This window comes from Alnus glutinosa, chromosome 8 (genome assembly GCF_958979055.1).
Source record: "Alnus glutinosa chromosome 8, dhAlnGlut1.1, whole genome shotgun sequence".
Lineage (NCBI taxonomy): Eukaryota > Viridiplantae > Streptophyta > Magnoliopsida > Fagales > Betulaceae > Alnus > Alnus glutinosa.
Genome location: NC_084893.1, coordinates 6915302 through 6929126, shown reverse-complemented (window position 1 = coordinate 6929126; position 13825 = coordinate 6915302). Strand labels below are relative to the sequence as shown.

General features: G+C 36.0%; 2 protein-coding genes across 2 annotated transcripts; both read right to left on the bottom strand.

Annotated features, from left to right (window-relative positions):
• Window positions 1-418: 418 nt before the first annotated feature.
• On the bottom strand, window positions 419-2275 carry LOC133875699 (cytochrome P450 71A1-like). Its single transcript, XM_062313904.1, has 2 exons — window positions 1240-2275; window positions 419-1155 (listed from the first exon to the last, which is right to left on the bottom strand). The coding sequence occupies exons 1-2, from the start codon at window positions 2173-2175 to the stop codon at window positions 517-519; spliced, it is 1575 nt and encodes a 524-aa protein (XP_062169888.1). The 5' UTR covers window positions 2176-2275; the 3' UTR covers window positions 419-516.
• Window positions 2276-9266: 6991 nt separating this feature from the next.
• LOC133875450 (CST complex subunit STN1) lies at window positions 9267-10757 on the bottom strand. The gene has a single exon (XM_062313594.1). It carries the CDS (start codon window positions 10006-10008, stop codon window positions 9499-9501), a length of 510 nt encoding a protein of 169 aa, XP_062169578.1. The 5' UTR covers window positions 10009-10757; the 3' UTR covers window positions 9267-9498.
• Window positions 10758-13825: the final 3068 nt, after the last annotated feature.

Below are 13825 nucleotides of genomic sequence, written 5' to 3'. Positions count from 1 at the left end.
AACTTTTTTATTTATTTATTTGTAAGTAGTGGATCATATTAAATTCTATCCTTATTTAATCAAATTACGCACCCAATGGGATCGATTTGGCATAGCAAAAAGGACGATCATAATATAATGGTAGATCCACGGTGTACTAAGATATGAAGTTTTCTCTTTTTCTTTCATCTTTTTATTTTTATTTTCCTCTTTCCTTTTTTTTTGTTTTGGATAGAAGCCTCAAAAACATATCTGATATACCTAAAGCAACTTCAATCTGTATTTTTTATTTTTTCTTTGGATGAGTATATCAAGCGTCGTACGTCCCATGAAATTTTCTTGACTGGTTAGCGGGTAACGTTTTACATATTATTGTGTACAATCTGTTTGACGGTATAGAGCGTGAAAGTTTCCATGGAAGTGGAACACTCAAGCTTCACTAATTATTATTATTATTCTTAAGGTTGAAGTCACTTTCCCTTACATTAATTCAAACAGACAGCAAACGTTAAAACAGATCAAGTAAAGGAAGAAAAGTTACAAGGCACTTGATGCATACATAGATGGAGAGTGCAGTATTGGTACAAGATGAAGAGGAATTTTCTTCGTCACAGTAAGGCCGTTAGATTCACTCATGTCTAAGTCCTCCCCCTCTACACTAGCACTAGGCAACTTCCAGTCAAACCAACATAAGATGTTTGCAACAACATATTCAATTGAAGCAACGCCGAATGTCAACCCCGGACATCCCCTTCTCCCACCTCCAAATGGGATGAATTCAAAGTCTTGGCCTCTGAAATCAACCGGGTTGTCTTCGAATCTCTCCGGGAGGAATTCTTCTGGCCTCTCCCATACTTTAGGGTCCCTTTGCATTGCCCATGTATTAGTATATACTCTTGTTTTTGGTGGAATATCATAACCTCCAATTTTCACACTTGTTAATGTTTCCCGAGGTAGCAAGAGAGGAACTGGTGGATGCAGTCTTAGAGTTTCTTTAAGGATACATTTCAAATAATCCATTTTATTGATGTCATTCTCGTCTATCTTTAACTTCTTACTCACCACTCTTCTCACCTCTTCTTGTGCTCTCTTCATGATACTTGAATTTTTTATCAGCTCTGCCATTAACCATTCCAAAACTGTTGCAGTGGTATCAGTTCCTGCCACAAACATGTCCTGAAAATGTGGAAAAAAGAAAACTTTAGAAGTGTGTGTGTATGTGCTTTTGCGTGTGTGAGAGAGAGAGAAAGAGAGAGGAACCATTAGAATTGCTTTGAAGTTGTCTTTCGTGAGCTCAATGTCGAGCATGCCATTCTTTTGAAGTCGGAGGAGAATATGCAATAAATCAAGCTTATTAGGTTGGCTATCATCACTTTTCTCTGTCTTGTGTTCTTCAATCACTTGATCAAAAAAAACATCTAATTCTCTAATAGTAGCTTTCAGACTTGGAATTAATCCCGTAAGAACATCAATCCATCCCAAAGAAGGAAAAAAATCTCCAATACAAAATGCTGAAAATAGCTCCATTACTCTTCTTGTCAGTTGTCCAAACCTGCTCTTACCGTTTTCTCCTTCAAACGTTTGTCCAAGTGTACATCTAGAGATTATGTTGTTCGAGGTTGCAATCAACATCTCACTTAGATTAACAGAAGCCCCTTTGAGACACGATTCGCGTATGTTGTTAATCAATGCTTCAACTTCTTCTTCCCTTACATACTGGAAGGATTGTACACTTTTGAGGCTCAAAAGTTCGAGGACACAGATTTTCTTAGCTTGCCTCCAATACTCACCGTATGGTGAGAACCCTATGTCTTTGCATCCATAAAGTAAAATATTGCCAGCTATGGTTTGGGGTCGGTTCGAGAAAATGATATCATGTGTTTTCATCATTTCTCTAGCCATATCTGGGGATGACACTACAAGGGTTGGAACATTGCCCAAGTATAAGAACATTAGAGGGCCATACTTGTTAGAAAGGGCTTGAAGAGAACGGTGCGGGAGTGTGCCAAGCTGATGTAGGTTGCCAATGATTGGTAGTTTTGGTGGGGATGGAGGTAAATTGAGTTTGCCACTTCTCAGTCGCTTGAAAACATATAGTAAAGAGATGAGGAAAATAAGTGAGAGGAGTACTTGATTGAATGCTATTTTGTGTAGCTCTTGCCATGATTGTTGCAGACATGGACCTGGTAGAGCCATTTCCTTTCTCAAGTGTTTAGAACAAAGGTGACTAAAATTGCTTTTCTAGTTTCAATACCCAATACGTTCTAGGGCACTACATTCCAAAGTTTTCTCAATTATTTATTTTCCTCCTTTCAGCAAATCCAATGTGAAGTGGGACTTGGGAGACGCAATAATGAACTTAAAGTGGGGTTAATTGGCGTGATTTGATATAAGGGTGCACGGGTTTAAAAAATACAATGGAGAAAGTTTAGAACAATAGAGCTGGACATGATCTGGACATGATCGAAGGTGTTTGATAACAAGTATAAAATATTAAAAAAAAAAAAAAAAAAAAAAAAAAAAAAAAAAAAGAAAGAAAATTGTTGTACTAAGAAGCAAAAGATTAAGAGGATGAAAGAAAATATGAGAAAAAATAATTAAAAAAATCGGCACATGCATGTTTTAAATTTTTAATTTAGAATTTTTTTTAAGGTTTTAAACATGCCATCACACGTTTTTGGTCTAAACCTTCGTAGCATGCTATGATTTATTAATTTCTGACAAGACTCCTCTATTATTTCTGGCAAAACTCCAGCTATGATTTCTAACAACAGGTCCATATGACTATTGTCCAACAAGACTCCTCTATTATTTCTGGCAAAACTCCAAGCTATGATTTCTAACAACAGGTCCATATGACTATTGTCCAACAAGACTCCTCTATTATTTCTGGCAAAACTCCAAGCTATGATTTCTAACAACAGGTCCATATGACTAATGTCCAACAAGACTCCTCTATTATTTCTGGCAAAACTCCAGCTATGATTTAATTTCTGGCAACAGGTCCCCTATGACATCTTTCCATCAAGATGTCTTTTTGGTTCTCTCTTCTTCTTCTTCTTTCTTTCTTTTTTTTTTTTCGTGAGAAACAAAAGAAGAGGCAATAAGATGCTTAAAAAATAAATAAATAAATAAAGTAATTCTACATTCTCATTTTTTTGCATTTATTTTTTTACACTCTTAGGTAATATTGGATTAAAATCCATATCAAAACAATGGTAATTTTAAAAGTCACGTAAATATATAGAGTAATAGGTACGAAAGAGTGAGAGTATGTATAACATTATTCACGAAAAAAAGGTGGAAACAATCCCTCCTTTTATTTTCTTTTTTCTTTTTTTTTTTTAATTATAATTATTATTATTTTACATTTATAAATGTTAAAAACTGCTCTGCTATCTATCTTCTTTCTTTCTTTCTTTCTTTGTTTTTTTTTTCTTTGGTTATTCTGTTTGTTACATGCATTTTGCTTCCAAACTAACATCTCCTTTACATTTATACTCTTAAAATTATAATTTATAACAGTTTTTTTTTTTTTTTAACGAAAGATCTGAGTATTTTATTGATTAAAGATCATGAGTATAAAGTTCTTACATCACAAAGCATAAAGCTCTGCAAAATCATAGCCACATGTTATGGGTTACAAAGTCGTAGATACAAACGAAATTCTTACAATAAAGTGCTATCTGTAACTTTCATTTTCTGCTTACTCATGTACAAAAATAATTAAAGAACATATCTATGACAGTTTTTTTTTTTTAATGAATAACTATAACAGTCTTGTTGTGCTGGGATTTGGGGCTCTCTAATATTGTGTTGGAAGGTAACTCTAAGATTGTGGTCTCAGAGATTAATGGATCTTCCTAGTGCTTGAGCAACTTGAGTCACATAGTTGAATCTACTCGGGAACAATTGCGGACTTTCTCCTTTGCTGAGGTGCGGTACACGGGAAGAAATGCAAACCAAGCTGCTCAAATGCTTGTTAAGTCTTTTGTTAAGTTCAATATTAACTATGTTTGGATAAAAGAGACTCCCTCTCATATTCACAATATTGTAACTGCCGAATGTGGCCTTTTTCTTTGAGCAATATATGAGAATTTCTTTTTAATAAAAAATAAAAAATAAAAATAAAAAGAAATAAAGAAGAAGAAGAAGAAGGGTCAAATCTGATTGAAAGTGCTACTAGAAACAGAATACTAATTTAGAAAAAATTACTTGCAAAGAGTCATAATTGATGAATGTAAGTACGTGCAAAGAAAATATTAACAACGGCATAATTACCAAGTAGAGGCGAGAGAGGGCTGAAGACCCTTAACCTGCGAGCTGGATAACCTTCGATCTACCACTACCTTCTACCGCAATAAACCAGGTTTTTTCGTCATATTCATATGTCACAAAGGAAGATTAGTACTATTTGTGTGTGTCACACTTTTAGGGAGAATGTTGCACGAAGAGAGTAGGACTGTTAATTTTTACATAATTCGCAAACTCAAAACGAGCTCAACACTAAATTAAAGGGTGAGGTACGTTGAAGAGTCTGACCCGTTTAATTAAATGAATCGGGTTAGAGTTGACCTACATAATCTTATATATACCTATACTTTGACATGACCCAAACCTGACACGCAACATAATAGCAGACAACTTTTAACATGACCATAGAATCGATCCGATACAAATTTAATACAAAATTAAATGATTAGGATTAAGAGCTTTTACCCGTTTAATAAAATTAGTCGAATTAAAATTGACTTATATAATATTATAATTATAACTTAGACACGAATCAAATGAGACACGCAAAAATGAACACCAACAGCCAAGCTTTTGTGAGAGCTTTCTAGGTGCGTGGGGGTACTGTATTGGTATTTTGAGCATTAAGCTTTGATGTTTGACAATAAGACATTAATGAGTTTTTACGAGAAAAAGAAGAAGAAAAAATAAATCAACTTTAAATCAGTTTTTTATGGTTTTACCGTGGGGTTTTAACAAAAATTTTATGGCATTTGATCAAAAACAAACGCTTTTGACGTTACAACCGTTTGATCATTAATATTTTTACGATCAAAGAATTTTTTATGAAATTTTGTTTCTCATACGGTTTTTAATTTCTTTAACAAATGGAAATGGTCATTGGCTTTATTTTTATTTTTTTATTCTTTTAAAAAGAAAAAAAAAAAAGAAAGAGGAGGAAAGAAATCAGCTTTAACTAGTTTAACGGTTTTGACCGTCGGACATTATTAAGCTTTATGGTATTTTATGGCATTTGATTTTTTGACCGCTAGTCATAAAATCCCAAAATATAACTATTTTGTGATTTTGTAAACCATCCAAATTTATTTTCAACAAATGATTCAATAAAAGTTTTTTTTTCTCTAATTGATGATAAAAGTTGTCTTTATTTAGAGTGTTCCATCTCTTATTCAAACATAGTGCTTTAAAAAAACGAGAGGTTGGTTCACGTGCACTAAGAAAGACCCCTATATTTGATTGCCTACTTTTTAGTTTTTATATTGAAAACAATTTGGTAGGAAAAAGGGAAAGATAAAACTACCGATTATATATGAGAAATGTTATTTTTGCTTCTCCGATCTATTTTCCGGCCAATTTCATTCCTCAGCATTATTCATTATGCTATTTTTATCATTGGCTCTCTTCATCCTCCTCATCTGCTTCTCGTGCTGCCTGTGTAGGTGAACAAGTGTTTCTTGATTAATGGCATCATCGCCATGGTCATTCAACTCCTATTATTAGTCAACACATTGTGTTCAGAAACCATCTTCACCGAACAACTCCTGCACCCAAAGGTCGCCTACTGTTTTTTCGTACGAGTTAAATGTTAAAATATTTTCAACAAAATTATATTCTCATTAAAAAAAACATTTTTTGTCAAACAACATTTTACATCCAAACAAAAAATATTATTCTGATTTTTATGACAGGTGAAGATAAGTACCATATCTTTGCAAGGGGAACGCACAAAGTGGGTTGCAAAGGTACTCTAGAGCATGCCCCTGTAATCAGATTTCCTAATATTAATATATAAACTATTATACCCCTATAAAAATACAAAAATAACCTTACACTTACACTTAACCTTAATAATAATAATAATTTTTTTTTAAAAAAAAAATAACCTTCTCTAGCGGCAGATGCACAACCTGGCTGTGGGTCTGCCATTGGAACACCCTGCCCAAGGAAAATAGGAAATTAAAAATAAAAGGTGATAATAATAATAATAATAATTAGAGAGAGAAAATTTATTAAAAACATAAGGCAAAACATAGTAGTGTAAAAAAATGGTAAATATCTCATAAATCGCTGAGTCAATGTGTGATTGAAATCAATCCCTCACTATTTAAAAATGAAATTTTGCTGCTTAAGTTTTTCGCAGGTTTGAAAAGATTCTTTCTGTGTTTTTTTCGGCCAGTTTTCCCAACGCCCGTTAGAGTGAGTCATAGTTTATCCACATAGGCATTGACACATCTGGTAAAATAACGACAATTTAGGATACAAATTTTTTTCCAAGCTTTTGTCTTTACACATCAGCCCGAATCATTCGAGATTTCAATTGGGCGGCACTTTGAAATTTTATCTCAAAATTGAGAAGGAAATGCAGAACAATCTAGAAAAAGTAAGGACCCATCCTATCCATTCACCCAAGAAATCTGATACCTTATCTCACCATCGTCATTGTCGTCCCTGTCATTGCTATGGAAAATTCTCATCATACACCCAAAATCTCATCGTCACCGTCCCTGTTGCGAATATTACCGTTGTTTTGAAGGTAATATCTTATTCATTCACAATTTCTCTGTTGTTGTTTTCCCAATTTAGGGTTCTGAGTTTTTTTTTTTTTTTTCCAAAATTATGAAATGATATTGTTATCACTGATGTCCAAAATTTTATCTAATTTTGAGTTTGAAATTTGTTATTGTGGGTTGTCTAGTAGCATGCCATTACAATGTGAATGTGTGTATCTGTGGATATCGGTCACCTATTCTATCTGATAGCAAAGTTGAGGACATGTGGGCCAGATGTGAATGTTGAAATGGCTTGGAAACGGATGGTGGGAACAACAAATTATGATTATGTGTTTGTCTTTAGGGGTAGTTGAGTGAACTTTATGAGAATAAAGTAAGCAGTAAACATGTGGGTTAGGTCCTATTGTTTTCAACTTTTGGACATACCAATGAGTTTGTGATCCTTTAGTTTTGTGTATTTGTGTGCATTTTATCACTGCATGTTGCTGCATGTTAGTAAACCTTTAACAAAATTTTGGACAAATGCAACATATGTTAAACCTTTCATGCAAACCTTAGTTATTTGTCACGTGAATATGTTGTCTTCTATTAGAATTCCAACAACATAATATTATTTTACTAAAAAGATAAATAAATCCCTTATAGATATGTTGGTCGATGTAACTATTCACTATGGTGGAATAGTGCAACACAATCCTTTTGTGGATGTTGGGGGGTATGGGGATGAAGTTCGATCATATAATATTGATTTCTTGTCGGTGTGAGAAGTTGAGGACCTTGTTAGGGATCTTGGGTATGTGAATGATTTAAGATACTGTTATAAGTTGGATGACAATGATATGAAGGAACTAGAGAAGCCATTAACAAATGATGTACAGGTAGTGGATGTTTTGAACATCATAGAAGTTTACCAATGTAGCAGTGTTCACCTCTATGTCGAGCATAGGATTGATGAACCAGAAGTGGTTTGGGAAGTAACCTTATTGTCATCCCCTGGCCCACATCCTGATGAGCCAAATGATGATGATGAAAATAATGGCCATGGGAATGACACTAAAAATGCTGAGGGTAATGTTGGACATGGGGATGAAATACCTATTGCTGAGAATATTGAAGGGGATGAGGCTGCTGCAGCAAATGGTGCCCAAAAGAATGCAACTGCACCAAAAAAAAAAAAAAAAAAAAAAGGCAAAACGTAAGGGTGTGAGAAAAAAAATGGATGATGTGAAGTCCAATGCCGATGGTACTGCCACTGTTAGAAGAAGAAAAATGGGGGCTGCTAGTGAAGTGCCAAGGCCAAATACCCAGAGCCCATAAGCATCCAGGCAAGCCTAGCCCACACCTCCTTTGAAGCCTAAGGACAAAACACAACCTATTCACAAACCTAATAAACCTGTGGCCCAATACATCCCATTGGGCCGACGACATTTCAGACCCAAATACAACCATGGAAATCATGTCTCTCACATAGGAGATCAAGCCCTAAAACGGATGTCAACGAAGATACTTCGCGACAAACACGTGTTACTCGCTTGCCCTAAACAGCTTGGATAGAGAAAGTCCCTCTCCAACACCATGTCACTCGTCTTCTAGAAAGAATCAAATCCAAAAGACGCCTATAAAAGGGGTCAAGTATCATTTTGTAAAGGTAGTGTTTATTTTGTCAACTCTCCACTCTCAAAATACCTGCTTTCCTACTAATTTGATCGTCGAAGGGCGTCACTGGCTAGTGCCGGTGAGCTGTCTAACCTTTCCTCTTTGAGATCTCAAATCGGGTTGGCAGGTGAGGGGTCACATGTTGGTCTCATACATCAACATACATAATGTGCAATAAGAGTGCAGAGAATTTAACAAATGAAATGAATGGGATAAGATAATGGTGAGAGAGATTGAATTGGAATAGAATTCCAACTTATTTCCAACTCATTAGGATTAGAGGATTAGATTATTTTAAATTAGAATGAAGCTTTTAAGATTAGAGTTTATTTGAAAATGTTATTATTTTAGGTGTTATCCAATTATGGTCTATTTAAAGATGTTCTCTTTATAAATAAATAAATAAATAAAATCAGATAAAATACTTGTAAATCTATAAAATTCTTCCGCTCTGAATAGAATTTTGTGATGTTACCAAACAAGTCCCTTAACCAAGTGGGTGGGTTTCCATCATGAAATGCCGGTGGTGGTCTAGCGGAGGCCCATTGATAGCTAATGGTGGCCCAGTGGTAGTTCGAAAGTGGTTTGAGGGCGGCTTAGTGGTGGTCCGACAGTGGGTTGGGGGTGGTTGGAAATGGCTTGGTGGTGATCCAACGGTAGTCAAATGATGGTCCGGCGATTTGAGAAGAAAAAACTAAAACTTGAAAAATGATTTATGAAATTTAAAAATGGAAATTATTTGAAACTAAAAAAGTTTTTTTTTTTTTTTTGTCAAACCAAAAATATTTTGGGTCTGACTATTATTTTCAATCGTGTCAAAAATAAAAAAATACAAAAAATATTTTCCAGAAAATACTGTCACAAACGGAGCCCTAACTTATCCTTTTATTACGATTTCCTTCTATTCAAGTCTTTTTGTGCTTAGAATCATGAATTGGCTCAATTATACTCGCATTCAAAGCTCAAAATCGAACCCAATTCAAAAATAAATTAAGAATCATTCGGACACTCGCAGGAATCGAATTCAAAACAAAACCCATTTAACCAAAAATTCAAGGACACATTGATTGAACTCGTTCAACCAACACAAAGTCTACTACTACTTGTTTGGAGTCCCAACATCGTAACACTTGCGAGCCAAACTAATACATTGCAGCCAATGTAAGGTCTCCGCATTTGGGTCCCTCTCGACCACCACATCCGACACCGTGATCTGCACCGCGCCCCTGTAGCCGGTGATCCTCCCGCGCACTCTGGCCACAACCCCGATCCTAATCTCCACTGCGAAGCGATTCGCCGCTTCGGCAATGAGTCGAACATCTGGCGGGCTGCGACGAGCGAAGTAGGGGGAGGAGAAGTGGTTGAGCCAGAGGACGCAGCTGACGCATCCGGTGCCATCGTCGACGGAGAATTTGAGGAACTTTCCGGGTTTGAGCTCGCGGGAGGTGACGGTGCCGACGGTTTCTGCGCGGGAAAAAAGGGTGCCTTTGCGAGAAAAGGAGATGGGTTCCGAGGAAGAATGAGAAGGGGTTTGGGTGAGAGAGAGAAGGTCGAAGGCCATGAGTTTTACGTGGGTATTGTAGAGTCGGAGGCGGTGGTCGTGGTCCATGAGAGAAGGACTTTCTTTCTTCTCCTCCCTCCTTATGAAAACCAAGAGAGCACAAAGCTCTACAGAAAACAGAGTCCAAGACCCTGAGATTACAAGCTAGCCATACACCGAAATTTCCTTCAAAAACAGTTGGAGGTTTACAATCATTCACATACGGTACAGCCCACAACTCGGGTGAAAATAGTTCTAAACAAGATCACATCCCATGGATTCTAGCAATCGCGCGCCGGCACAACCAAATTTACGCACAGAGGGACTTCCAAGTAAAACACATCAACGAACTGAAATCGAACCCAACTCTCCCAAGGAGAGAATCACCACAGAGACCGAAATCCACATCTCAATCCCAAAAAGAGACGAGACAAAAACAACTTCTCCTCTTAGGGTAACGACTTCGTCCTAAGAGAGAAAACGAAAATCAAAAACAAACCAACAAAAGCAGCAGAACCGGGAACCACCAAACAGCAAAAACGAACCACCAAACAACAGAGGCGGGGCCGAACTCGCCGGCATGAACTGCCAGATGAGCGGATTCTGGAGTTCGTGGAGGTGGAAAACACCGGCGACGCTGATGGAGAGGCGCGTGTCCTGTGAAAGAAGGCGGAAAATCGTAGATCTAGAACCGAAATTCTGATCCAAGAACCAAGCCAAACAATACAGAGGACACGACGGGAGTAAGCAAAAACCGCAGAAGATGTGGCGTCAGAGGGAGGAAAGGGGAGACAAGGAAAAGGGCGATTGTATGAATCAGAAGTATATATTTAGATTGAATAGTCAAAAAAAAAATATGAATAAAAATATATTAAGATCGAAGATTAAATTAATATATAAAAAATAAAATTAGTATGCGTTGAGTATTAACAAAAGAAAAGAAATAAGCTCCCGATTTTTTTTTTTCCAGTTTAGAGAGGGGCTTTTGCGGTTGTTTCTTGCTGGGAGAGGGAGGCTTCTCCCTCTCCAGGTGGTGGTGGCTCCTAGCTTAGGGCTTTGGAGCGTTTTTGTTCCCCTCGGTTTTTTGTTTCGGTGGGGGTTGATGTTTCACCTAGTTTTGTAGGTTGATGTTTCATCTAGCTTTTGGGCTATGGTGACTTTTTCTTTGGCTCAGGCAGATGGTTCTACGCTCGTCTAGTCTGGTTGGAGGAGTGGCTGGATTTGTGTCGTCAGAGGAGTGTTGTTTTTTGGCCGGTTTTTATTGTTTTTTCAGATGTTTGAAGCCAGATCTACGCTTGTTCGTTAATTTCTGCTAGACACGCGCCCTTTGGCCGGAATCTCTGTCACCGTCCGCTCCTGCTGCCGATCGCACAGGTCATGCCGGTCGCCGGAGTTCGGATCGTGGCCTGCACGCGCCAGAGGGGTTTTTGCTCTTTCGCGCGCGTGACGGTCACGTTTCACCATTTTCTGGTCTTGCACAGTGGGGAGGGGGCTTTCGGCGGTGTTTCTTTGGCTAGGTGGTACTGGGGTCGGCGCGTGTTTGCCACGCGCCTCCGGTATTGGCGAAATCCGCCTGTCTTTCTGCCGGCTCTGGGTTGTAGTCTCTGTTTTGTGTCTTTTGTTTTAGTCTACCTTTGTAATTTTTGGACTTTTTGGGATTGCTTGATAGCTTTTTGCTAGATCTGTCTCTCTTTTATGTGCTAAGTTGTGCTTTATTGTTCAGAGGGACTTCAAGTATGATCTTTGTAATGTTTATTTATTATTTGGGTAGATGTTGTTTTTGTATATTCTGGATCTTTTCACAGTCTACCTTTGGTAGCTGCTTTAAGTCGGGTTTTTCCTGACTTAGTGGGTGGAGTTTCTTTATCTCCGGTCACAAATGGCCTTCGGGCAGTGGTGTTTGCCTTCGGGCATGTATGAACTTCTCTTGTCTTGTATTGGCCTTTTGGTCAAGTATAATTCTCTCTTGGGCTTATATTAAAAAATGAACTTCTCTGTTTGTTTCAAAAAAAAAAAAAAAACAAAACAAAACAAAAACAAAAGAAACAAAATAATTGTTTTTTAATATATTTCATTTTTCAACTCAAAAAGCAATCAAAATGAAACCCCGACGTTTTGCCATAATCGAGCCACTTCAGCTTCTTCATTGCTACTCTTGCTATGTTAAAAACCTTTTTACGTTGTTTCTGATGCTATTGCTCGTGTCTAATTTTTCTAATAACATATTTGAATTTTTGCTCCTGATAAATTTGGGTTGTTTAAGATTTGGTATAAAATGATTTGTGTTATAATAGAGCAAAACGCCGAGCCTTGTTTTGTTATAATAGGGTCAAGGGGCAAGCTTTTTTTTACTTTTTCCTTTTTTTTTTTTGGAAAAAGTACACATAACCACCTCAAACTACCACATCATTGTCAATGTACCCCCCAAACTACCAATTGTGTTAATGTTCCCCCTTAAACTACCAAAAAATGTCAATGTCAATGTCACCTTAATGACAAAAATGTCCTTCATAAAATTATTAAAATAAAATAAAAACTAAAAAAAATTATTAAAAAAATAGAAAATAACAAAATTGTATTCCAAAAAAATAATAAAAAATTAAAACTGTTATTTATTTATTTATTTATTTAAAAATAATAATAATTTTCAGTTTTTTTTTTCATTTTTTTCTTTTAAAAAAAATTGTTCTTTTTCGTTTTTTTAATTTAATAAAAACTGGTTTTTTTTTCATTTTTTTTAATTTTTTTTTTTAAAAAAATCAGTTATTTTTTGTTTTTTCGTTTTTTTTTCTTTAAAAAAAAATGTTCTTTTTTGTTTTTTAATTTAATAAAAACTGGTTTTTATTTTTTTTCATTTGTTTTATTTTTTAAAAAATAAAAAATAAATTTCTGTTATTTTTTGTTTGCTTTTTTTAAAAGAATAAAAAATTTGTTCTTTTTTTTTTTTAATTTTTTTTAGTTTTTTATTTTTTTATTTTTTGTAAGTTTTTTAGTTTTAATTTTAATTTTTTGAATTTATGAGGACATTTTTGTCTTATTCAAAAAAAATTAGGGTCATTTTTGTCTTTTTGTTGGTCTTAGGGGGGATATTGACATTTTTTGGTAGTTTAGAGAGGAACATTAACACAATTGGTAGTTTATGGGGTACATTGACAATTGAGTGGTAGTTTGAGGGGGTTATATATACTTTTCCTTTTTTTTTTTTTTTTTTTTTTTTTATATATATATTTTTTTTTCTTAGCAACCGGTTAGAATTGGGTTAACACGAAAGATGGTTAAACAAATATTTATTCTCCGTTTGTTTCGATGTAAAATGATTTTCGTCGTAAAATGATTTCAGGAAAGTCATTTTTCTGAAAAATATTTTTCTCTAAAAGCATTTTTCGGTGTTTGGCGTGTACAGAAAATCACAAATATTTTTTTTTAATATTTTTATTCAATCATATTAACCTATAAAAATCAATTTTTATTCAAAACATATAAATATTAATGTAAAATAATATAAAAATCACCAGTGACAAGATTCTGTCGCTGACCAATAGGATTTCGGCCAATTTTACCAGATTCCGGCTACTATAACCAGAATCCGAGATAAAGGCCGGAATCCGAATAGTTTCGTCGGAATCTGGGTTGGCCGGATTCCGACCAAAACTACAGCAATCCAGCACAGAACCGCTAGACTCCAGCCTACTGGCCGAAATCCTGCCGGAACTGCTAGAATTCGGTCGGAATCCGGCCGTTCTGGCCAGATCCCGGCCAGTCGGCAGGGATCCGACCGTTCTGGCCAAGATTTTCTGGTCAGATTCGTCCGGCTGGCCTAGATATTCTGGCCAGATCCAGTCAGCCGGCGACGGAATCCGGCCTTTCTAGCTGGATGGCCGGAATA

Excerpts from the sequence above, each read along its gene's own strand:
- LOC133875699 (XM_062313904.1), bottom strand. The coding sequence starts at position 2,175 with ATGGCTCTACCAGGTCCATGTCTGCAACAATCATGGCAAGAGCTACAC. Across the intron at positions 1,156-1,239 it reads ACTTCAAAGCAATTCTAATG|GACATGTTTGTGGCAGGAAC; the intron begins GTTCCTCTCTCT and ends CCACATTTTCAG.
- LOC133875450 (XM_062313594.1), bottom strand. The coding sequence starts at position 10,008 with ATGGACCACGACCACCGCCTCCGACTCTACAATACCCACGTAAAACTC.